Source organism: Vanellus vanellus (genome assembly GCF_965231255.1).
Source record: "Vanellus vanellus genome assembly, chromosome: 2".
In the NCBI taxonomy this organism is placed as follows: domain Eukaryota; kingdom Metazoa; phylum Chordata; class Aves; order Charadriiformes; family Charadriidae; genus Vanellus; species Vanellus vanellus.
In genome coordinates, this window is record NC_138906.1 from 29,787,693 (window position 1) to 29,812,632 (window position 24,940).

Sequence of the window (24,940 nt, forward strand, 5' to 3'; positions counted from 1 at the left end):
TAAGTTAATATTGATTGGGCTATTCAGTAACCACGTGGAGCAGATTAGAACTTCCATCATGCCAACTCCGCTAAAGCACAGTCAACTCATACTATAAATTGTTTTTATTTGTATGCTAGAAAAGCAGTGCTCTCTTTTTGTCCCTTGAGGCGCAACCTGAGCGGGCAGTAGCCCACCAAACTGGGAGGTACCTTTCAATGTGTCCCTTTGTGTGAACTACCTAGTGCCTGACAAAGTCATCGTGCAACTGGATTCATGAAGCCTGAACTCAGTTCACACAGGAAAGGACTCAGTGCACACAAACAACTACTGTGATTTTTATTTACTTTGGAAGATTTACATTTTTCAATGGATAAAAATGAAGAGAATTAGGGTTCTGCCAACACTGTGCAGAGCTCTGAGCTAGAACTGCACAAGCTATCTCCTGAACCAGAAAACACAGAGCTGCACCAGCTCACCACAATGCCCAAGTTAATAAGCTCTGCTAATAGGTGGGTCTAACTAATTTCTGCACAGAATCACGTCCACACAGTTTGTCTGCTTTGCAGGACCTTGCTAGTAGTCCTGTCTGAGATATTAATCGGAACAATCTCAGGGCAATGAGCTTGGCATTCCAGTTTGCAATGATGACGTGCTCTGAATATTACAGAAAAGTAAACATAACCCATCGAGAGAAGTCTTCCACAGGCAGGTTTAAAGCAGAAATGTGGTTCTAAGCTTAGTTACAAATATGAACTTAAATCTCATAAAAAAGCAACATATATTGACATAGATATATAAGAAGCATGAAGCTATGTGACACGCTGCAATAGTACTACGCACTAGCATTTATAGGAAAATTAATATCAGCTTAATGACATTTTAATCTGGCAGACATCATGCAGGTAGAACCCCATGTTCTTCCGGTTTTAAGCTTTGCAATAAGACCTGAGTGCGTGGTGGACCATATTGCCTCTATGTTTCTTCTCTCTCGGTTAGTAAATGTCAGTCTGAAATAAAATTGAATGTAAATTTGAAAATAACCAAGGAAAAAGATTAGATCTGGAGATAAGGAACTTTGAATAAGCTAATCATATTCAGAAAAAAAACTCAAAGAAAATGATCTTCATGCAGTAGCTTGAAATTTGAGGAGGGGTAAACCTTTTGTTCATCTCTTTGCTGTATGATCCTTTTTACAATGAAATTCAACACAGAGTGAGTCTCAGCTGGTTTGGAATTATATTACCATCTGGGGGATGATTTTGAAACAAGCCCAAACTAACAGATTTTCACCCAGCCCCTTAAGAATTCTAATTGCCAGGAGTTGGGCATATCTTAGGAGCAAACTGACAGCGCAGTAGCATGAGTCTGCAAGTTCTTCTTGGCTGCAAGAGCTTCTTGGCTGGAGATACTTTTTGATTCACATAGAATCACCTAGAGCTTGGCAGATATTTTTAATGTTTCTAGTTAGAGAGTTTCATCTCTACTTTGTCTCGAAACTATGGCCAAAGCTGTAATTAACATTGTCAAGTTTGAGCATATTCTTGATGATGTTGTTGGTTAAAAGCAGTGTTGAACAGAGGGGGTCAAGCTGCGTGCCTCGGGGGCTCTATAGTGTACTTCAGAGTCCCTCAGTAGGGATTAGCAATTAAGTTGCTAGTTCAAATCCAGGAAAGGTCAAGAGTGATTAACACTCTTTTGTTCCATTGGTTAGTGGGAAACAGATGTAAAATGAAGTAATGATCAAAATCCAATTCCTAGTAGATATTTTACATCATAAACACCAAACTCCTAATGATCCCTTGCTGGCAATCTGATTAGAATGGGCAGTAATTGAACAGGCAGAGACTGCCATGCAGCCCTTGCTGCCATTCCCCATAACAAAAAGTACTCCCATTTTCAGACTGAAGGACAAGCTGGAAAATTGCAGTCTCTCTGCCTGAGCTTTTTGTGTTCTGTGAGTATGTTTGGAAATCTTTCATCCTGAGTGATATCAAATCATATTTTGGACCAGAAATATAGCTGAAGATTATTTTAAGTGCTCTGAATGCAGAAGAACCTGCAATTTAAAACAGGCAGTTTTTTGATAATTTTAAATACATGTGGTCGATCCTTAGCTGGATTAATTTGACAAGGATCTGCTGAAAAATTCATTAAGTAGTAGTCAATGAAGCTGGCAAAGGATCTGGTTGTGCATTACGCAAAGTACAGGATCATACTTGAAAATGCATGAGTAGTTCTAGAGAAAGTGTATCATAGCTAAACTATATGCATTATGCATACAACTCCTGCCCTCCTGCTACTTCTTGGGCACCAAACAGGTTAGAGTTAGGGCTTGGTGAGAGGTTGAATGTTAGGGGCTCAGAATGAGGAGTTAGGGTTTTGGGTTGGGGCTTAGGCTTCAGGCATTTGGCTAGGGTTACTGCCATGGTGTAGGAAAACTGTAAATTCCAAAGCCTGATGTTCTCATGCTATCCTGCAACTGGTAAGTGATAGAATGTCTTTCTTGTAAACGTGGTGTCTTTTATATCAAATCTGTGTATATGCTGTTCTCCATGGAAAAACTGTTCTGAAATTACCAGAAAATCTATTCTATTAATTCATCCAGGATATTACTCGATTCCACTAGACGAAAATGCTTCCGTACTCTAGCAACAAAATCTGTAAGACGAATGCACAAAAAATTTGCAGTGGGTAGATAAAATGCTTAAAGGATCTTGTAACAAGTACCAACTGGACTTTTCTTGCTGCCCTACAGCCCCTTGTCTTAGTTATCTGTATAGCAAACTAAGGAAGAAAACACTCTAAAAAGCTAATAGCTTGAATACGGTGAGTGAGATGTTGCTGGTTTCCAGTAAGTTTATAAAAATATCATTAGAATTTTACTAAGTAAATTTAAAACAATGGAAAATATTCTTGTTATTCACTAGGTAGCTGATGGACTACTCAGAGCTACAGTTGACTGACAGCTGAAGGATAAAGGGGAAATTTAGGGATTCACATTTTGGAAGACAGATAATATTTGTATGATTACTTTCAGTATGTTTTTATCAAAGAAACAAGTCAAACACTTCTCACTACCAACGGCAGGTGTCCCTACTCCTGAAGAAAACTGGGACCTCTTAATGGTCTGCAAGTGGCTTTCAGGCTTCTTGATGGACTTAGTGAGTTCAATAACATAGCTCACTTCTGAGCTGACTTTGTTTCTTTGAGCCTGCATCCTTTTTAAAACAGCTAGTGGCATTTTGTATCTCAACTAGTTATTCGAATCAACCTTTTTGGGGACATCCTGGATATGACATTGGAAAGAAAAGTCCAGAGATTTGCACTAACTGTTAGCTCTGCAACTGAGTTAGGACATCATCAGTATTTCTTCTTTTAGCTTTACCTTTGCCAAATCTGTTTCAATGAGAAAGCTCTCTAGGGCAGTGAGTATATATGTTTAGTTTCTAGTGCACCCTAACCCTGACTACACGGTGGTCTGTGATCATTGCAGTAATAGTAATAATAAATAATGCTAACTGCAGGTTTTGAAAGGATGTCTATTCTGCAAATGCATTTCAAAGAAACACAAGCAAAAGTGTCATTTAGTCCCTGAAAAATGGAATTGCTAAGCATTTATATTTAAATTAAATGCTTTTATGAGTTCATTGAATGTTATTTAGCAAGTATATTATAGCGAAGGCATGTTACCTATTGCCTTAGAATGAGGATTTTATTGCTTTTTCATAGTTATCTTTTCTATCAGCATTTGGCAGGTAACAAATGAAATTTGCTTGCTAAGGTTAAATTGTTTTGTGCTGCTGCTCAGCCACACAGATATAGAGGATGAGACAATGGAAAAAAGTTATTTGCTTTTTTGGGCAGACATAGGAATATATTAATACATGGTGATCTTGACCCGTCTTTGAAGAAATGTTTATTCTCTGAAAGGCAAAGGACTTAATTCCTGTCTGAATCACTCCATTGAAATCCTGTTCATGCAGGAGGATGTACGAATGGAACTGCAGATAGAATTGGCCCAAATAATTCAGTGCAGTCAAGATGGTGATGCTCAGAACAGTCTGAGGTCAAAGCAGAATGGACTCCAAATATCAGTCAAAAGAGACGAAGGCTCTCTGGAGCTTGGTATGAAAAGTTCCTGGTTCTCTGTTCTTTTTCAGTACTGTCGCATTTGCTGACTCATGCAAATTTGAGACCAATATTGCCTGATTCTCCCTGAAAATGGAATTTGTTATACCTTTAAGAATACAAAAGTATGGTGTTGAGTAAATACTAAAATCCAAACTTGTAAGGATTCCAGCCTAATTTTTTGGACTCCAGACATTTGTTTTTTTAAATTTCAAAAAACTTCTGGAAACCACGCTTTACAGGTTCCCCGTTAGTCTAAGGCCATTTTGATAGACCAGTTGAATTTTTTTACATACCTGAGGAGTCCTTGTGATACAAGGTCAGAATAATAAATTTTATGTTTTTATTCTTTATGTAGGAAAAGTAATATAATGCCATCACTACTTTATTACTCTGCAGTCATTCTGTTACTATGCAACTTAAAATATTTCAGTCATCAGCATTTGGAGAAGGTTCATAGGTGTAGGGCACCCCATTATAATTTGCCTTTAAAGACTACATTTCTTCTAGTCACCCTGCCTAGAAATGCAGTTATGGATCAAGGCACTGCAGCTATTTCTAAGGAGAGCTGAAGAGATGGTAAACTGAGAACGCACTGTATTTGCACTAGTATAACCAGTGCTCTAGGGCTCCAGTAGTTCTGTTTATAAGTTGAGTTAATATTTCTTGCTAAATGGAAATGTTGGACCTTTTCTGAAGACTGGATAAGTCTCTGAAGGGTTTATGAAACTGGTACTCGAATTTTGGTTAAAAAAAGAACCGTCTTTCTGTAATTTGATGGTGCTCAGCAGAAGTCAGCAGGCATAAAATAATCTGAAAGATGTCAGTTTACTAGACCTGGAACTATCTTGTATCCAACTTGTATCAGTACATCTTAATATGAATTTAAGGCAATGTATCAGAACTACTGTATGTTACAAAAGAGGTCTCCTGATCCTCCACAGACAAGCTCACAGCACCGCTCATTGTCCTACAAATGGGTGTGCTGAAGCAATGTTCATGTATTTTCTTCCTACGTTTTTCGTTTCAGTGTGAAAAACTTAGCAATGAATAACCTCCTTCAACTTAGGTGTCAATGCCCAAAGGACTCTTAACTCATCTCAATTTAAATTAATGACCTTAGTGATAGCACTAGCAATTGGACCATGGCTCTCATGAGCCAGATACTTGCATATGGAATTTTATTAATCCTGCTGGCTATTAATTTTCACTTTTAATTAGGTATGATACTATTGCAGGGAGAAAATACAAGACTAATAACAGGCACAGACAATGTTGATTTTCTATTGGATATTCTATTCTGTTTTTTTTGGCTGTGCTAGGTTCCCTCACGATGTCTGTTTGGATCAATTGGTCTGTGCAAGTTCGGGCACTTCCACAAGGAAGTACCATACTGAATGAGAATTGCTAGTTTACAAGAGGTAGAGAAATTGGTGTACGGTATCCCCTTCTAGTATTCTCTAACTGTATTCCTCTTAATGGCATAATAGGTCTCTCTGATACCTGTGTCCAGAGTCACAGAAAGACCACCTATGTAAACAAATCATAGAATCATAGAATCATAGAATCAGTGAGGTTGGAAGGGACCATTAAGATCATCAAGTCCAACCGTTAACCTACCCTGATAAAAACACCATCACTTCTAAACCATGTCCCTAAGCACCTCATCTACCCTTTTCTTAAACACCTCCAGGGATGGTGAATCCACCACCTCCCTGGGCAGCCTATTCCAATGTTTAATAACCCTTTCAGTGAAAAAATGCTTCCTAATATCCAATCTAAACCTGCCCTGACATAACTCGAACCCGTTTCCTCTTGTCTTATCACTTGTCACCAGGGAGAAGAGGTCAGCTCCCATCTCTCTAAAACCTCCTTTCAGGTAGTTGTAGAGGGTGATAAGGTCTCCCCTCAGCCTCCTCTTCTCCAGGCTAAACAACCCCAGATCCCTCAGTCGTTCCTCATAAGGTTTGTCCTCCAGACCCTTCACCAGCTTTGTAGCCCTTCTCTGGACACGCTCCAACACCTCAATGTCCTTCTTGTAGTGAGGGGCCCAAAACCGAACACAGTACTCGAGGTGAGGCCTCACCAGTGCCGAGTACAGGGGGATGATTACTTCCGTAGTCCGGCTCACCACACTATTCCTGATGCAGGCCAGGATGGTGTTGGCCTTCTTGGCTGCCTGGGCACACTGCTGGCTCATACTCAGCCAGCTGTCCACCAACACCCCCAGGTCCTTTTCTGCCAGGCAGCTTTCGAACCACTCCACCCCCAGTCTGTAGCGCTGCATGGGGTTGTTGTGACCCAAGTGCAGGACCCGACACTTGGCCTTGTTGAACCTCATACCATTGGCCTCAGCCCATCTGTCCAGCCTGTCCAGATCCCTCTGGGGGTAGTACTTTTTCTGAGGCTACTTGGTCTACCTGCATCCTGATTGAGCAAATGCACACTGATGGTAGAGTCCTGTTCAGATTTGGATCACGAATAAGTTTTGCCTGGATCTTGTTACACATGTAGTATGTGTGTCTCCTAATTTCCAGTAGTGCCATCCATATTTCTTTGATATCTTTGCACTTAGGGAGCATTGCAACATGTTTGTGTACGTCAAAGCCAGGAAGACAATGTGCAGCACTTGGCTTGCCCGGCAGAGCTGGTGCCCACATGCTGCTTACTGCTGAGCGGACCACTAAAAATTAGTAGACCTTGACAAAACCACCAAGAAAATTGAGTGCCCTTACAATAAAACAGCAGTTTAATCTTCCCCTCCCTCACCAGACCAACATTAAAGAAACACCCTCTTTCCTCAGAGATGGATTTTAATAGATTTTGATAACCATTGACCAAATGAATGATCAATGCCTATTAAACAAACACAGTTAGAAAGGGAATATATTGCTGCTTCTGGTTGAAATTCAAAGAGAAGAAAACCGTCTTCTTTGTGATCACAGAAGACTTCTGAGAAGTCAGCATACATATCTGGCAAGGGCGTAAGGTGAAGATGAAGGCATAAAAGTTAGCAGAATTATGTTGGAATGGCTTCCTCTGTGCTTTGAAAATGCCTTTCCTGAAGTATTTAGCTGTTTGTAATAAATTAATAACTCATAGTGAAACCCAAGCAATTTTAATGAAAGTAATCTATACTTTTGCAATAGAATTTCTTACACTTGTGCGAACCCTTTTTTTTGTATTTCATGAGCATCTCACACAGATATACAATTTCTTTCTGTGGAAATGTACACTGCCAACATCTGTGGAAGTTAAACCTCCTCAAAAGACATCTTTGTTGAAATTCAGGTTTCTAGAATGCACCCATGAATATCTATGTGGAAGGTGACTCAGCTGTGTCAACATTCTAATGCTTTTCTTTGGAAAAATATGGTATCAGACACATGAGCAACAAACTATTTAGATAAAATGTGGGAGTATTTTAATGTTATTAAACTTTTACATTAACAGTGGATGATTGGAAACTGTATGTAGAAAATGAGTAATACTAATAGAGCATGTTAATGATGCTTTGACCATTATATAGTACCAGGATATCACACATTATAGCCTTTCTCACCTTCTTCAGAGGATACGTCTACCCATATGAAAATGGACATTTTCCTCAGTGTGCTATACATAAAGCAAACTGCAGTGAAAATTTTGATTAAAATGTTGCTCTGTGGCCTTTCATATAAAATCTAATTTTATTTAATATTACTTTCTACATGTATGCAGAAAATGGCAAGCCAATATTAATAAAAGGAGGCTTATAGGAATGTGGAACAAGAACAATAGATCCTTGACAAAATTTATTTACCTAGCTAGACTTTCATTTCAAAGTTAGCAGCACTCTGTGATACTGGCATAATACAGGGGTCTTAAAACTCTGTTAGACATTTTTAACCCACTTTAATTTATTCCATGGAAGTTTAATCCCCTGCTGAACGGAGATGGGGTGAATTTTCAAAAGTCATAATCCACTGAAGTAAAAAATCTTTAATGACAACATAGGCAGCAGGCTTCAAGAGTTTAAGTTTAAATTCTTTCTAAAAATGTAAAACGTAGGGCAAGAGTTAATAGGATATTTCATACAGTTATATTTCAATCCTTTTCCAAATCTTTATAAATTCTCTTGCATCTCCACCGTTAGAAATATTTGGGCTGAATTCCTGCTCTTCTAAGGCAAAAAGCAGAAAGCTGTAAAATTTTAATGTGAAGCTTTTCACAGCGTATTGTAACTCATTTAGTCCTTCAGTTCACAGACTATTATATGGGACAGTATAATGTTTTCTAAATTGAAAGAGAAATGATGTTTTACAAACCAAACACCTTCTCTTCTGCCTTAACTAGGCAAGAAAATGAAAACAAGCTACATAATACCACACCACTTTCATCCTTCTGCTCCTACTAGGATTTTTACAATTGACTTTAGTGTTGGGTCAGGATTTGGCCCACAAATTATGCCAAGAGAGTCCATACACTTCCTGTGTATTCCAAGCCCACAGTTTTATGCTGTCCCTTGACTACCACCTTTGGAGCTGCCTAGTTCTGGAAGTACCTATAACTCCGCCAAGACCTCCTTTTTTTTGACCTGGAAGCTTCTCTAGTGCCAGCCATAAACTTTGACAGTTTTGTCTGGCCTGAGCATCCAGGCACCAGGTTTCTGCCTGAGCCCCACAGGAAAAATGATGCTGCCGCCTTGCTAGATTTTGTTGTGGCCTGCAGGAGAATTTAGACAGCACCAAATGAAGCTGGGAGGTGACTTGTTCAAAACAAACAGGAGAAGGTTCCTCACACAGTCTGAAGCTAAGAGGTAGAACTACTGGTTCCAGGGTGTTTCAGATGCTGGAATTTTCAGAGATACAGGCAAGTTCTTCTAAGTGATATTTGTTGAAAGTTATTAAATTCATAGCCACAAATCCAGCTTAAGAAGTCCTTGATCTGCAAAGGCCTGAAGGTGGGAAAGATTTTGTGGTAGAAGTAGTATATTCTTTCCCTGATGTTGGATTCTTTGACAAAAAACAACTTTTAGACATTGTTGGATGCATGGTACAGGACTAGACAGACTTTTGGTTTGACTCACTAATGTTCTCAAGATCTTAAATTAAAGGGACAATGGCAATCACTTCCTTTTTCTCTAGGAGATACGTCTTTGAAGGAAAAACAATGAGATTCCTTCTTTGAAAGACGAATGACAGCAGTGCCTGTCTTTGTCCCTGCTTTCCAGAAGAAGGGTGGAACATTTCTTAGGGCTGGCTTTTCACCACTTCCTGCCGTGGATCTGTGGTTTTGGTTCCTGGTTCAAAGTTCCCAGTCTTCTCCAGGCACTTAAGGAAGCCTGGAGGTTTAATTCTGAGTCTGATTTGCATTCTGGAAGTTTGTGAAAGGAAAAAGAAAATTGTGGGTTCTTACGAAGAGCTGTACTGCCACAGCTGAGACGGCAGCACTGGCAGAGTGAACTTGAGGAAAAAAGGAGAAAGAGAAAAGCATCAGCTAGGGCACTGCTACCAGAAGAAATGTAATTACAATCTAAGTCTGATTGATTTCAAGTGCCTATCTGTCTTTAGATGACTAAAGAAGACTAGTTTTTCAGATTCTAAATACCTGTGAAAATTATTTGTATTATTAAACCACACCCAAAAGATAATAGAATAGTACAAAGCTACACTGTTTCTGAAAGGAAACCTCCAGGTGGGAAATTTCCTATACCTAAAAGGTGGAGTAATACTAGCAAGTCTGCACACCTCGCTGTTTGAGTAACACAGCACTAGCTTGAGTGTGCTTACAGATATATAGGGAGCAGTGGACTTAAACATGACTAGAGCATTTCAGAAAGTGTTTAGATAGAGCAATCATTGTCCTCCTTCCAGCCTGCAACCTTCATGTTCTCTCCATGGTGTTCTTTCCAGGGAAAACCAGGCACAATAGGTCAGATTTTTCTTGCTTACCCTGAGGCATCTAGATAAAGAGCATTTATTCAGTCCTTGAAGGCGCATCAATATCTCATAGAGATGGAGGAAATAGTTCATTCTGTTTCTCTCTCTCTTGATTATGGAATAAGCCTAGATGAACAGTTTAGACCAAAGATCTGAATTCCAGGTGAATGAGGTGACCGGTGAGGTGATTCTCACCCTAGATCATGGGCTGGGCTGGCACAGAACATGTTCTGACTCTTGCCTAACATGTGGTGGCAGGCTGCCACTTTCTTTCATCAGTCTGCTACCATTCACAGGACTTGGGGCAGGGTCACAGCTTAGCCCACAGTCAACATGAATGAAAGGGAGAGGACATGAGACTCAAGCAAAATTTGACATGGTAATTCTTAAGCATTCTCATTGGAAACCAACCACTGAAGGTGCTTTACTACCTCTACATTTCCTGAAAATTATTTGAGACTTGCTAGTTTTCAGATTTATTTATAACAGGCAAATTACATTGTGTACAAGATCACTCTAAAACTGTAACTTGTGCTAGTTATTTTTCTTTTGCAGAACAGCCCACTGGAATATCTTAGTATTTGATGATTAACAGCTGTTAAGAATTTTAATGTCACTAGACAAAGCGGTGTCTCTACTGTTTTATTAGTGCCCTCGTCTTTCTGTGGGTACTACAGAAAGATGTAAAGACTACATTTTCTAATTAGCCTTTGATTCTTAGTCAGATCTCAAACAGATATCAACTGATATAGTCACTCTAATTTCAACGATGTTAAATTTCACTAAATTTGTATCAGCTGTCATCAGCTGAATTTATATCAGCTTCTGGTCTTGCATAATCTCTGTTGTGTGAATGATAAAAGGAGCTCAGGTAGCCACATTTTCTTTCTAACAAGGGCCATTTGGAAGAAGCATGATAGCTCATAGATTAGAACAAGAAAAATACAAAATTTAAAGCTGAGCTAAGCACAGTTGATAGTATTAAGCTGATTTTTATGAGTCCTAAGGTAGATTACGCAAAAATTGCAGTAGATTAATTAATTAATTGTAGATTAAGTTCAATTTCCTAACTTAAAGACAGTAAAAAAAAATATTTTCCCTCTAGTTTTTGTGTGACAAAAATTTCTATTTTGTTATGCTTGGGTGAGGGATCCCAAGTATTAGTTTACAAGATATTTTTGAAAACTTTAGATGCTTCTTTTTCTATGGTCAGTAACGGAAGGAGGTCACCATAAGAATTCTGCAGGGCTCTGTGCAAGGACCTCTGGTGTTCAATATATTTGTAAATGACCTCGGAAAGGTGAGTGATAAAGTTTGTTGATGATGTAGATGATTTCAGAGTAGAAAAGATAAGGGCCAATGGTGAGGAATGGCAGAAAGATCTTATCAGAATTCATAAACAGGCAGTAAATTAAGGATTGAAATTCTGTGGTATTAAACGCAATGTGAAACACATGGGGGAAAAATAAATCCCAGCTTCATATATAAATAGGATTGAGATTTTAGGGTTATGGCAGTTCCATGCAAACATCAGTTCAGTACTCATTAGTGATCAAAACCAAATAAAATATTATGAATTTGTAGAGGAAAAAAGAGTGAACAAATAATAGAAGACCGTTTGCCACTATACAAGACGATGGTTCTGCCACATCTTGAATACCATGTGCCATTCTGGTCTCCTCATCTTAAAGACAGAACTGAGAGTAGGACTGAGGAGGCTTCAGAGAAGGACAAAAAGGAAATTCAAAGGTATAGGTATAAAATGGAGTCTGTACAATGGATTATTCGTGTGACCCATAAGGCTGGTACCCAAGGTTGGGAAAGTGATCAATATTTGTTTACTACTATGAATAGGTATATCTTAGGCATGTACTGGTGGGCTAGAAGTAGGCTTCTTTATGTAGCTAGAAATCATCACATTTTCTACTCACTGATATTTATAGAAAAAATATGTGAAGTGTAGCAGCAAATAAAGTAAGGAGGAGCATGGGAAATTTGGATAGAGACTGAATTTTCCATTTGGAGAATGAAGGGCTTCAAAGAAGGCGGCAGGAGCCAGGTTCTAAACAAACAGAGGGAAGAACTGTGGAACTCATTGCTGAAGGATGTTACGGAGATTGAAAGTTTACAAAGGGTCAGAGTGGACAAATGCACAGAAAAGCAGTCTACTGAGAGTTAATGAAATGGAAGACATATACAGAAACGATATCAAATAGAGGAAACTAGAAATTTTTGGCAGCCGGGAAGAAGTTAAGGAACTATCATAAGCTCGCCATGTTCTTGCTCTTCTCCAGACGTCTCTTATAGCTGCTATTGGAGACAGGATGTTTTTTCTAAACGGGTCTTTGGTTTGATCCTGCACAGCCACTTTTGTGTTCTCATTGGACACAGGATTTAAAGTTCCATTCATCAGATTCATCTGAATTTGCATTTTTTGATAGAGCAATCCACATACATATGCTTTTCATGTCATGCAGCAAAAAGGCTTGTAAGTTAAAACTAGAAAGTACTGTTGCTGTGAAATATTAATGCGCGTGGTTTTCAGTGTTTGTCCTCCCTTTCGGAAGCGTCAGATGCAAGATGCAAGTACTTCACTGTGTTTTACTCCTCCCTGTTATAATCATATCTCCATTAAATGTCATTCTCAGTTTGTTTGTTCCTGGTCAAATTTCTGTAGAAGATTGGCTTTGAATTGTCTGGAAATTATTCACAAAATAAAGTATTTACATGCCACAAGTAACTTTGTACAGTGTATAGGCAGCTATAGGAAGAAAAATTGATCAAAGTAGAACAGTAAACTAGGTCCAGATTTTCCTCCACCAATTGCATAAACAGGATTAATATGAGGAAACTGGATCCAGATAAAATTCTCTGAGCACTGCCCTGCCTTGATAATGGTCCATCTTATAGTTATGTGCATCAGTAGTCTCCAACTCATGCCATATCTGAGCTCTCTGAGCGAGGAAAGAAGATTCTGAAATCTTTTATACAGAGCATATGCAAACACAGTGCTGCCAAATTCATACAGTGCTATGCCAGCAAAAACGATTTTGGTTTTGATTAGTTATTTACCTGAAGAGAGAGATTTTCTACCTTGAGTATTAGATTGTTTACATTTTCATTTGCCCTCAAGTAGTCATACATTCAGACGAATAAATACATAATTTCTAAACTAGTACTGTAATTATAGGTAATGAACCATAATAGGGCTAGAATAAAAGGAAAAGAGTGAAAATTAAGAGGCATTCTGTACCTCTTTGAATGACTATTTTTTAAAATCTCAAATTGATCAGTCTTAAATTAATGTTAATATACCTATGGTTGATTTTACACTGAGAAGAGCTCCTAGATCACCACTGAAGGCCTTCACAGCTTCCTGAGATCCTTTTCCAAATTTGTTTTCTTTGCTCCAAATGTTCAGGTTTGACCTGACAAAGCATTCGGGACTCAGTGTCTTAAAAGAGAACTTCAAAATTTCTGAGACATATAAACTCCTAAATGAACTACACATATTCATGAAAATGGACTTAATGATGTTAAACATCATCATAAAAAAATTCTTCACCCTCAAAAAGGAGGATACAGAATGAATGGAGTATTCTATTTTAATGGAGTAAAAACTGAATTACAGATCAGTTCCTGTGTCGTTTTTAATGGTGCTTTGGGATATTGTGCCTAGTGAAACCATTGTCTTTGCTCATTCCTAGAAGCAGAAGTAGAAATGGAGTAACAATTTGTCATTATTTGTTGGAAAAGAGTTACCAGGCAATCAGCTCCTTGTACCTTTTTGAAATCAGTAAACTTTACTAGGTAGTGGAAATTCATACTTCCCATTAAAAGTACAAGATCAGAATAAAAAGGTCAGTCCACTGTACTTACCGAGTGCTTTTCCAATGACATTTGAAACACTGGATAAGCATTTCTAAGTCTTTTTGCTCCTTACTATTGTTCTATACAGACACTGCTGACATCATAATCATTCAAAACCACTTCTAGCTATGCAGTCACAGAGGAAATCCCCCTCCTCAGCTTATTTGCAAGATTGATATATTGCACTGTAGTGGTGCTGTGGGATAACGCTGGTGGGCAGCTAAGCACCACACAGCTGATTGCTCACTTCTCCCCCTTCCCCAGTGGGTCAGGAGAAGAGGAAAGGAAAAATAAAAGCAAGAAATCTTGGGGGTCCAGATTAAAAAAAAAAAAAAAAGATAAGTGGAAGAAGAGAGAAGAAAACAAAACAAGGGATGCAAAGGCAACACTGACCACCTCCCATGGATAGAGCAATGTCCAACCAGTTCCTCAGAGAAAAATGGCTAACCCCCACCTCCCTCCCTAAACCCCTTTCTTTTCCTTTTAATTGCTAAGCATGATGTTGTTTGGTATGGAATATCTCTTTGGTTAGTTCAGGTCACCTGCTCAGTTGTGTCCCCTCCCAACCCATTGTGCGCCCCCCCCAGTCTATTCACTTGAGGGGCCAACAGAGTAAGAGGGAAGGCTGTGCAAACACTGTTCAGCAAGAGCTAGGACATTACCAGGGTTTGGGCCAAAAGTCTAAACCGCAGAACCGTGTGAGCTGCTCTGAAGAAAATTAACTCTATCCGAGCCAGTCCCAGTACAAGTTGGCCAAACTTTTCAATGCCTCGTCTAGGGGTGGCACTTGGCTCTGTAAAAGAAGGCAACTCTGGTTATAGTGAACTAACTGATAAGGTAGAGTATGGAAGTTTCGAAATTATACGCAAATATACTCAGGGAAGAGGACAGAAAAGCCACCATAGAATTTGGGCTGCTCAGTGTTTCAGCTCTCCACTAGCCATTTTAAATTGGCTCTTTTTTCATGCACCGCTAAAATAGGTCTATGTTTCAGTAAGCTGGCTTTCACACTACCGAGTACAAAATCTCATGGATTTGCATGATCTTTCCTGTATTGCAGCCTTGTGGTTGGAAGGAAGAGAGATGGAAGAAAATTGTGGATTAGTTCATGTGAAAATAACTGCTGCATTTGCAGAAATTCTATTACCCAGCAATGCTCTGTATTATTGGGTGTGCAAGTCTCCGAGGATACATATAGCTACTTTCTATAGCACATAGTATACTAACAGTATATGAAAAAGCAGTTGGCTGGAAAATGTTAGTGAAGAACAATGAATTCTAGAGCTTTTTTGTTAACCCTTGTGGGCTGTTTTTGCTAGTGCTTACACAGACACTAGACTAGGGAGGGCAGCTTCAGGCTTCATGAATGCAGCCAGTTACCCACACTGAAAATCACAAACAGAGGTCTTTGGGCTAACTGAATGACCAGAAGTCTTTCAGGTATTACAAAATCAATGACAGTAACAATCAATCGTATTTGTTAGATCAGGTATGAAGCTGTATAGCATGCACAGAATCTGAATCATCCATTTCCATGAAATATACTGGCTTTCGCAAAAACACATGTATTGGATCAGTCAGCAGCTATTTCAGAAAATACCTGCTTCTTTTCCTTGGTGTTCAGCTTTATAAATCTGAAAAAAAAAAAAAAAAGAGACCTTCCCTTTGAAAGGTTTTTATACTGTTACATCTTACGACACGGAACTTGTAGTGTAATCCTATGAAATGTAAATCATTGGATGCAGAAAGGAAAACAAGGGAAAAACAAGCTGTGAGCCAAGAAAAATACAGTGGTAAGCAATCTGTATCCTACCTACAGATTACAGGTATACTAGCTCTGCTAGCTAACTGCTTAGATTCATAGCAGGTTGACAGATTCATGCTAGACAGGCACATTTTTCCTTTTAACCACATTTCTCTTCTTATTTTGCACTCCTTCCCCATATGCCACAGTGAAATTATATTCTGAGTCTCTTTCTCTCTCCCTGTGACATCTTCATTGCTGCTTCATTAACCAGTGCACCATCAGTGCATTTCATTACAGCTTCTCTCCTGGCTCACTTTGCTGATGCTAAGATGCAGCTACAAACTGGCTATCAAAACGCTAGCCTGTGTTTTAATCCTTCCTTCCATTCAAAAGAGGAGGAAGTAATCTTTTTGGCACAATCCTAAATAAAACCCGTATTTTATCTATTACCCTTACTGGCCCACCAACCTGAAATGCATTGGGGAGGAATAATGTGGGATGTGACAGATTTATTTACCTATTTGTTTACTGTAAAAGGCTGGGGGCACACCTCCTATGTGATCAGTGTATTAAGACAATTTAGACTGATTTTATGTATGTGCTTTCAACTGACCTTGAAAAAATACTGAAGTTAATGAAAGCATGCTTCAATTTCATGATTGTTAGGAAATGAAAAGGCCATGCTGTGATAGATATCCTCCGTGACATATACCTCCCGTTGCACCGGTAGAGAGGGGCCGTGATTTAAATACTAACTGGTTTCCAATGGGTTTCCTGGGTTGGGAATACACTCAATTCATTTTTAAGTGAAGAGAAAGATATAACTGCAAGTATGATAGGAGCACGTAAATCAGTGCCAGAACACAGAGGAATAAAACAGACATATTCAGAATCTCCTATGTAGCCATGAAAAGGGAAATAAGAAGCTTGATGGTCTCTTCAGAGCACTCCAAATGTTACAAAATGTGGCAGTATGTCTGGTGCGAACTTTTAGGGGGAATGGGACTAAGGGTGTTGTCGGTCCCTTCGCCTCCACCGGCTGCCCCCTCCCAATTCCAGCCTTCCCTGCTATGCTCCATCAGAGCTCTCTACCAGTGCTTCATGTTAGACAGCTGCGAGGCTGCATCTGTTCTCTGTTTTCCACACAATTAAGGCAAAGAGAAAAAATATAAATAAGACAAATTGCTCTGACACTAAATTCTATGAAAATCTATGTCTGAAATTTATGATTCTGTAGGAACTTGGTGCAAGATTTTGTCTTTTTTAAAAACATGATTTGGCAGATTTTTTTTATTACTACTTTTAAATTGGTGGCCCTATTTTTCTTGTAAATACACAAATGACTTTCTGCCTTGCACAGGTCACTTTTTGGTTTGGGGATGAAGGTGTGAAAAAGGAAGTGAAGAAGGGGAAATGCATGTCATACTAGATACAGACAAGGCAAATCAGTAGCTAACCTGTAAGGGACTATAAGAAAAGACTGTGACTCCTCTTGCATTAATTGACGTACAGTGCACAGTATGTACAGTTGTCGACACAAAACTCATTAAAATTTTCATTATTCTATTATTTATATTGTAGTCGTGACTGAAGGTCCCAGTCAAGAACACAGACCAATATGTACTCATAAAAGGAGTAGGAAAATTATATTACTATTATTATATTTATAATGACACGGACTCTGAGCATGGTCAGGCTGGCACCACCAAGACAGCACACTGACAGTGGGCTCCAGGGGCAACAAAAATAAATGAATGTGACTGATGTGGAAGACACAGTCACGTTGCAGGGAGAACGTTCAAGCAAGAGGGTTTCACTCTGAGATGAGAAACGGCCAGTGAAAGCCACATACAGACTGGAGAATGACATGGTTGTGTACCTTACTTTTTGCAGTGCTTCATGACATACTCATCACTTACAGGCATCATAACAGAAGTAGCTTTCAGGCTGAAGAATAAAGTGAATGGCTGGGATTAAATCCGAAAGGCAGTGTAAAAGAATGGTAAAGGAGAATTATATAATAACTAATTGGAAATAAGAGGAAAATAGATGTTTCTGTTGTGTTTTGCTGAGTACATAGATGTAATGTAACTTCTCAATAAAAAATAAATTCCATATTATTTTGAAATCTGATCATTTTGGTCTCAGGTGGGAATGGTGAGCTTTGCATTACGTATCTCAATATATCCTTTCTTTCTTCTTCCCTTTTTTTTTTTTTATTTTTTTTTCTTTCTTTTCAGGTTACCTGTGCAAATTTAACAAATGGAGGAAAAACAGAACTTCTAAAATCAGGAAGCTCCAAATCCACACTAAAGCACATATGGACAGAAAGTAGCAAAGACTTGTCCATCAGCCGGCTGCTGTCACAGACTTTTCGTGGAAAGGAAAACGATACAGATTTGGACCTGCGATACGATGCCCCAGAAACTTATTCTGAGCAAGATCTCTGGGACTGGCTGAGGAACTCCACAGACCTGCAAGAGCCTCGGCCCAGAGCAAAGAGACGGCCCATTGTCAAGACTGGGAAATTTAAGAAAATGTTTGGCTGGGGCGATTTTCATTCCAACATCAAGACTGTGAAGCTAAATCTGTTAATAACGGGGAAAATCGTTGACCATGGCAATGGGACGTTTAGTGTTTACTTCAGGCATAACTCCACTGGTCAAGGGAATGTATCTGTGAGCCTAGTGCCCCCTACAAAAATAGTGGAATTTGACTTGGCACAACAGACGGTGATTGATGCCAAAGATTCGAAGTCCTTTAACTGTCGAATCGAGTATGAAAAGGTTGACAAGGCTACCAAGAACACACTCTGCAACTATGACCCTTCAAAAACCTGTTATCAGGAGCAGACCCAGAGCCATGTGTCATGGCTCTGCTCCAAGCCCTTTAAAGTAATCTGTATTTACATTTCCTTTTATAGTACAGATTATAAACTAGTACAGAAGGTGTGTCCTGATTACAACTACCACAGTGACACACCCTACTTCCCATCAGGGTGAGGACCAACACGTGTCTGAGACTGAAGCCTGGGGAATAAAAGAGGTCGTATGACAGGGCTGTAACCTCAAGGAGGAAGGCCACATCTATTGCCTGGAATGTGTCTACCCGCTGCTGCTGCTGTCAAATGGCTGCAAATACGTTAGTGGAAAACAATCTAATGTAATTTTTTCCCAGTCAGCTCCATGTATCAATCTAGTTGTAAATCACTATGGATTTGAAATAAAACCATACACATACACAGAGACACACACTCTTTTCAGCTCACATCTGTTGAGGTTCCTGTTAAGGGAGCTTTCATTGTCTGATATCTAAGGTTTCGGGATAACCTATCATCAAGCAAAATGGATTAACTAGACAGAGAATGGTTTCTAACGCAGACTGTTATGGAAATCTCTTTGAAAGTCCTTTGAGTACATGCCAATCAATAATCCCCACTCATGCATTCTACTGCTTGGAGTAGCTGTACTGGTAAATAATACTGTAGGAGTAAATACTTGTTAAAATGGGAAAAATGTGTGTCTAGAGTTCAGTTTTCCTTATTATATGAACACAGCAAAGCATCGTGACTTTTTTCCAGCATACAGTAGGCACATTCGAGGTGGTGTTAGGTGGCTCTTTTTCCGTGGAGCGAGCCTCTTACTAGTAAAGATGGGCAAACATTTGGAATTTACATGTGGGCAGACTTTCTGTTTTCATGTTTCTCTGACTCTTTAAGCTCTGATTCTTTAAACCTGGTTGAGTTTAGGCCAGCTAAGCTACTTAAAAACTCTCCAACTGATCTCTAAGAAGGAAAATGCCTGGTGGAGAACATGTAAGTTATAAGTGGCTGTCTTATCTTTATTACGAAATATTGTAACAAATTCAATATCCTAGTCTTCATTTGTATGAATGGTTTGTATTGTACATAATTTAACCGGTGTTATTTGAGCTGCTTATTAATATTAACTTGTAATTGTCTCTCTGCTTGTTATTGGTTAAAAACAATCAAGGAAATGAGGAATCCATTTTATCAATGTAGCTGTAAACTCCATTAAAAGACAGAACTATGTACAAAGCATTTATTCAGCTAAAGTATTGTTGAGAGCTATACATATACAACATTACAGTCTGTCTGTATTTAGATATTTTATTTCCAGAGAAAAAAAATGAACTGTACATAAAAATAAAAAATCTTAAAGTTGAGTTTCAATATGTACTGTGTAGATAGTAGTTTAAATGGTTCTGACAAGTGGGTAACACTCCAAGTCTGACATGGTTTTCAATCTCGTCTCTTTGCATATGTACATATATATACATATATTTATAAATCTCTGTGTGTGCATGTTTGTGCGTATATATGTACATGTGTGTGCGTGTGGGTGCAAACACATATAGACATATATGTAGAATATATAAAAATTTCTCGGGCCCTCTTCCTAACAAGCAGATCTCAATTACTGAAGGGTCTTGTTAACTTGAGAAGACGCCTCCACTCGGATAAGAAACTACAGGAGCAGGGCTTTCTTTAAAATGATGCATTAGCATTTAGAAGTGGGGAAACATGGAGCCGCTCTCTGTGTACACGGGCCTGCCTTTGCCTTAATTCTAGCCTCCTCTGAGGCTCTGATCTCTCTTTGTGGAATGAAGAGATCCCTTTTTATGGTACGAGGGAATTTTCTTCCTATCAACAAAAAGCTCATAGCTTTTTTATATTGTTTCTTTTGTGTATAGTGGCATACTTCACCCCCAGCATCAAGATAACCAGCAACTATAACAAGTCCATGCCTAAAAGAAGGCTGCCCAAAGAAGGACTCAGTATTTCATCTCATGTCTTTCAGAATTCTTGGCAATGCTGCCTTCCCCCTTCCACCCTCACCCCCGGGTTCTGTGATCTCATGTCAAAGCTGTAAACGCAGATATGGGTCAGCTTTCAAATATGCACAGAATCATGAACAGCTTCTCCAATGTCCCAATAAACACTCCACTAATGTTTCAAGAAGTGAGAAGTTTGAAACAACTTCCAGTTGTGGACCTGAGATGCAGAACCTAAATGAGAATGAAACAAAGCAAATGGATAACATTGTTGATTGATTGATAAATATTTTCCCATTGATGTACAAGTAGGAGAGGAGACTTCCATATTATTATTGCTTTGGCTTCTTTGAACAGATATGCGTGTGGGAAGTTCTTCATTACATATGACGTTTCCCAGGACAACCTCGTGACCCTGGACCCTGTGTAAATATGGAGAAAAAAATGGTCCAAGCCATACAGTCCAGATTCTGATCTCATTCAGGAATATGCTGAGATAGATATCTTTTTTTTTCTTTGACAGGAATTGTGATTATACTGGTAGTGTTTCCTCATTTGTGCTCTATGGAAAGTAACTGTTCTGAATATAAACCATAAAGTAATTTGTGCTATGACCAAGAATAAAATCTTGGCTATGTTAAACTCAATGGGAATTTTGCTATTGAGTTCAATACAAATTTCCATTGAATAGTATGTAGATTTCCAGTGTTAAATACGATTAGAAATATTAGCAATCTGTATTATGAGTGAGCATTACACACTTTGTGTTCTCATTTATATTTCTGCAAAATGGATGTAAAATACTATTACTGTTACAGTTTCATTATTTTCTTTCATTTTTAGAACTTCCCATAAATATATGAAGTATATACATTCTTTTCATATATATATATCAACTTTTCAAGTAACATCAATACAAAAAGGAATTATTCATCATGCAATGGTTTTGATCCTTTTACTTGTGGTAGTTGGTACTTTATTTGCCTCTGTTACAGTCAGTTATTATTTTTTAGTCTTAAGCTGTTGGAGAACTTGCTATTCTTCATAAAAATTCTTGAGTTTGAACTTGGAAGAGTTCTTTTGGTGATCTGGTTGTGAAACAGTGATCTAATATCAAAATATATAATGTGTTACTTAGGTGCGAGTTCATTGCATTTCATTCAATCTCTTGGGGAAATATTTTGTGTTGGCTAACTTTGTTAAAGAATGTTTTTTGGTTCTGCCGTTTGAAAAAGGAATTTAATGAACATGAACGTGTTAATTCAGTTAAACAATGTACGTATTAGTATCTGGGTCTTGTACATGAGCAATGCCTTAATGGAGTGCTAGGCCAGGCAAATGTTGCCTCACTATAACTCACTAATTCTAGACGTAATAAAGATGTATATCTCTAAAGGTATATTTTTAGGATTAAAGAAGGTTGAGTTATTTATTTGTAGAAGATGGAGAGAATGGTTTTGTTCACTTTTAAAAAAAAATCCAACCATTTAAAGCATGCTTTGTGTCTTATTTTCACTATATAGAAAAGTCACAAATAGGGATATTTTAATGAAATCAATTATCCCTGGTGCAAAAATACATGCATCGTGTACTTGAGCAAAGATCAATGTATTAAACTTACCTTGGATGGGTCAGTGATAGAACTTATGCATCAGCTTCTGTGCTTTTGAAAAACCAAAATCGGGATACGGGAAACCAATAGTTTTATATTGCAAAAATCACTGATCAAAGTTCTAAATAGTGATGGAAAGCTGGAAGACTTTAACTTGTTAGTTTTATCAAAATACTTCAACATGGGACAGGAAATATACTTTCTTCCCTCCTTATGAAGTCATTCATAGAGTTTTAGCCCTTTCTCTCCTTTTGCCAAGTTTGCATGGACAATATGCAAACTAATGAATTCATCTTTACAAACCCCTTGTCTTTCAAAGTTTCCCTTACTTATAAATTACTTCAGAAACTGTTGTAATTTGCTGTACTTATTTACAATGAACTAAGAAATATTCAAACTCCATTTACAGGAGAGCAGAATAGAAGTCTTGGAGTGTTCTGGTGCATGTTAGCCTAGAGATTTAAGTAATACTACTCAAGGGGTTTAGTCAGAGGGCAGTTTTACTGTGATTAAATCATTACATCCCTATGCATTCTCCGAGTCCTATAATGTAACTTGGGATCCTGTAGGAATACCATAAACTACTCTGAAAATGACGTGTTAGGTAATTCTGGATGAAAACAGGGATTACAAAATATCTGCTACTTTTACAGGAAAACTGACCTAAAGCTTAGGCGTCTGCTCTAAAGAATTATTCTTCACCAGAAGACACTAAACCGCAGTCAACATTGTATTGGTCCTCCATGTCCTTCTGTGACAGAGGTGGTCAAACTGTATCTGACTGAAGCTAGAAATGGAAAATAAATTTGTCTCTGGTGATCTGTTCTTAACTGTGCGTCTAACGTTGCCAGAGACCTCAAATGGCTGCATCAAAGATCTGTTGTTCTAGGAGCCGCATAACACAGAAATGTATACAATACCTATTCAGAAATAGTTTTGATGCCAAGAATTCCCAATTTTCGAAACAGTGTACTGCAGAGTTCTTGTAAATTATGTATTTATAAATTTGAGGCATATTGTTTATGAAAGCAGCTTTTATAAAAAATAAGCACAGATCACAAAAAAACTTTTCCAATTCTCATATATACACGAATGAAATACAAACATTCCTGACCCTTTGCAAAACTTTTGATTCCACTGTATCAGACTGGAATCTGTGATAAATGAAGCAACTGATTCATTTTGTGCATTTATTAAAAGACTGAAACCTTGATTGTCATTTTTACTAAAGTCCTCTGATGAGTTACTCTGTTACTGCTTTAATGTATGAGTACAAACACTATTTGCAAAAACATTTTGACAGTAGGAGCACATATTATTGCCTAATAAAAAGTATTTTTCTTTTTTTTCTTTTTTCTTTTTTTTTTTTTTTTAAGAATGGGCAATATCTTACTGAAACTACACCAAAATTCACTTATTAATTAATTTTCTAATTAAATTTGAGAAAGTCAGTATCTATAGTATCTATGGATAAGGTTAACACTTTTTGCCGGTTTTGAAAGGAGAATGCATTAAAATTAAACTGTAAAATTTAAAAATTTATAAAGATACAGAAATTGCAGAACTGTGGGAATATTGTATTCCCTTGGGTAGTACACACCTGACAATATGATCAAATACATGTAATGTGATGCCTCCCAAATGGCTGATGCATCCTATGGGTAAAAATAAAAAGAAAATATTTTAATTGTTTTCTATATTCCCTGCTAATTAGTCAAAGTACTATCATTACCCGAACTAACAAGGACATTGCTTTGTTTTGTACAGGAGTTTATTTTCTCATTGGAATATGTCTATACATATCCGTTTATTCTGTTTGAAGGGCACAGCTGGTGGATCTCTGCTTCAGCTTGGACTGATGTCCTGTCCATGGTATACATAATTTTAAATCCTTTATCTTAGTTTGCCTTTGGGATAAAGAAACAAATGTAGGGGGTTTTTTAGATGCTTTAGATCAGGTGCAAACCAATGACTCACTTGCACTTTAATTCTAAGAGAGCTATAGTCCTATTGTCAAAGATAGGATTTGAGAAGATGGAGCATGTATGAGATTTATTCCAAGTTCAAAGTGTACCTCAGCCATGTAGCGAGCAGAGATATTGCTATGAGGCAAGGCTTTAGTGGGCTGTGAAATGAACTTCTGCCTCTTGTTAACAGGAAATTAGAGGGACCAAAAAAATTTCATAAAGTTGAAACAGTTAATACACATCAACGAAGATGTGGAAATTAACCATTTCAAAAAGTAAATCAGATGCTTTGTCCAGTATATTATGGAAGCACTACTGAGTTCCTGGGGAAAGCCCAGTGTGCTTCCAGATCTGTTCATTATAGAAAATAAGTAAAATGTGATTTGGCAGAGGCATAAATAACACGAGACCTTCAATTCCTCATCTAGGTCACAGCAAATCTAAAATGAGATGCAAAAGCCTACTTAGAAACAAGTAACCTGAGGAAAAATGAGGTCACTTACGGAGCATGAATAAAAAGTCATATTAATTCTTACAGTATTCAATAGCTATAGTTTTGGTGAAATTTATTATGTCATATTTATGAGGCATCTTTGAATTTCTTGAGTGGAAGTAGAATTTTGATTAGCTATACAGCGGGGAGGTCTTGAGAATAAAGCTGGATTTTTTTGCAAGGAAGTTTAAACAATCGCAACATACTCCCTCCAGCACCAAATACTCTGGACTCCATTCTACTGGCTGCACTTAGAATCCAGAACTGTTATTGCTTATGGTGAACAAAACAGAAATGATAGAGCTTGACTGGCAGGGACCGTGGTGATCTTGCATTCATGACAGTAGTATTTGGTTGAGATTTTTTGTTTCTGTTTTTTTTTTTTTTGTTGGTTGGGTTTTGTTTTGATTTGTTTGGTTTTTTTTT

At 38.1% G+C, this 24,940-nt stretch overlaps 1 protein-coding gene across 1 annotated transcript in view; it reads left to right on the forward strand.

Annotated features, from left to right (window-relative positions):
• NXPH1 (neurexophilin 1) overlaps positions 1-18,650 on the forward strand; it is a gene marked incomplete at both ends in the record, with an annotated part of 145,196 nt that extends 126,546 nt beyond the window's left edge. Inside the window, one exon of the mRNA XM_082480106.1 lies at positions 17,889-18,650. Coding sequence (XP_082336232.1) covers positions 17,889-18,650 — 762 coding nt within the window. The remainder of the gene's footprint in view (positions 1-17,888) is intronic.
• Positions 18,651-24,940: the final 6,290 nt, after the last annotated feature.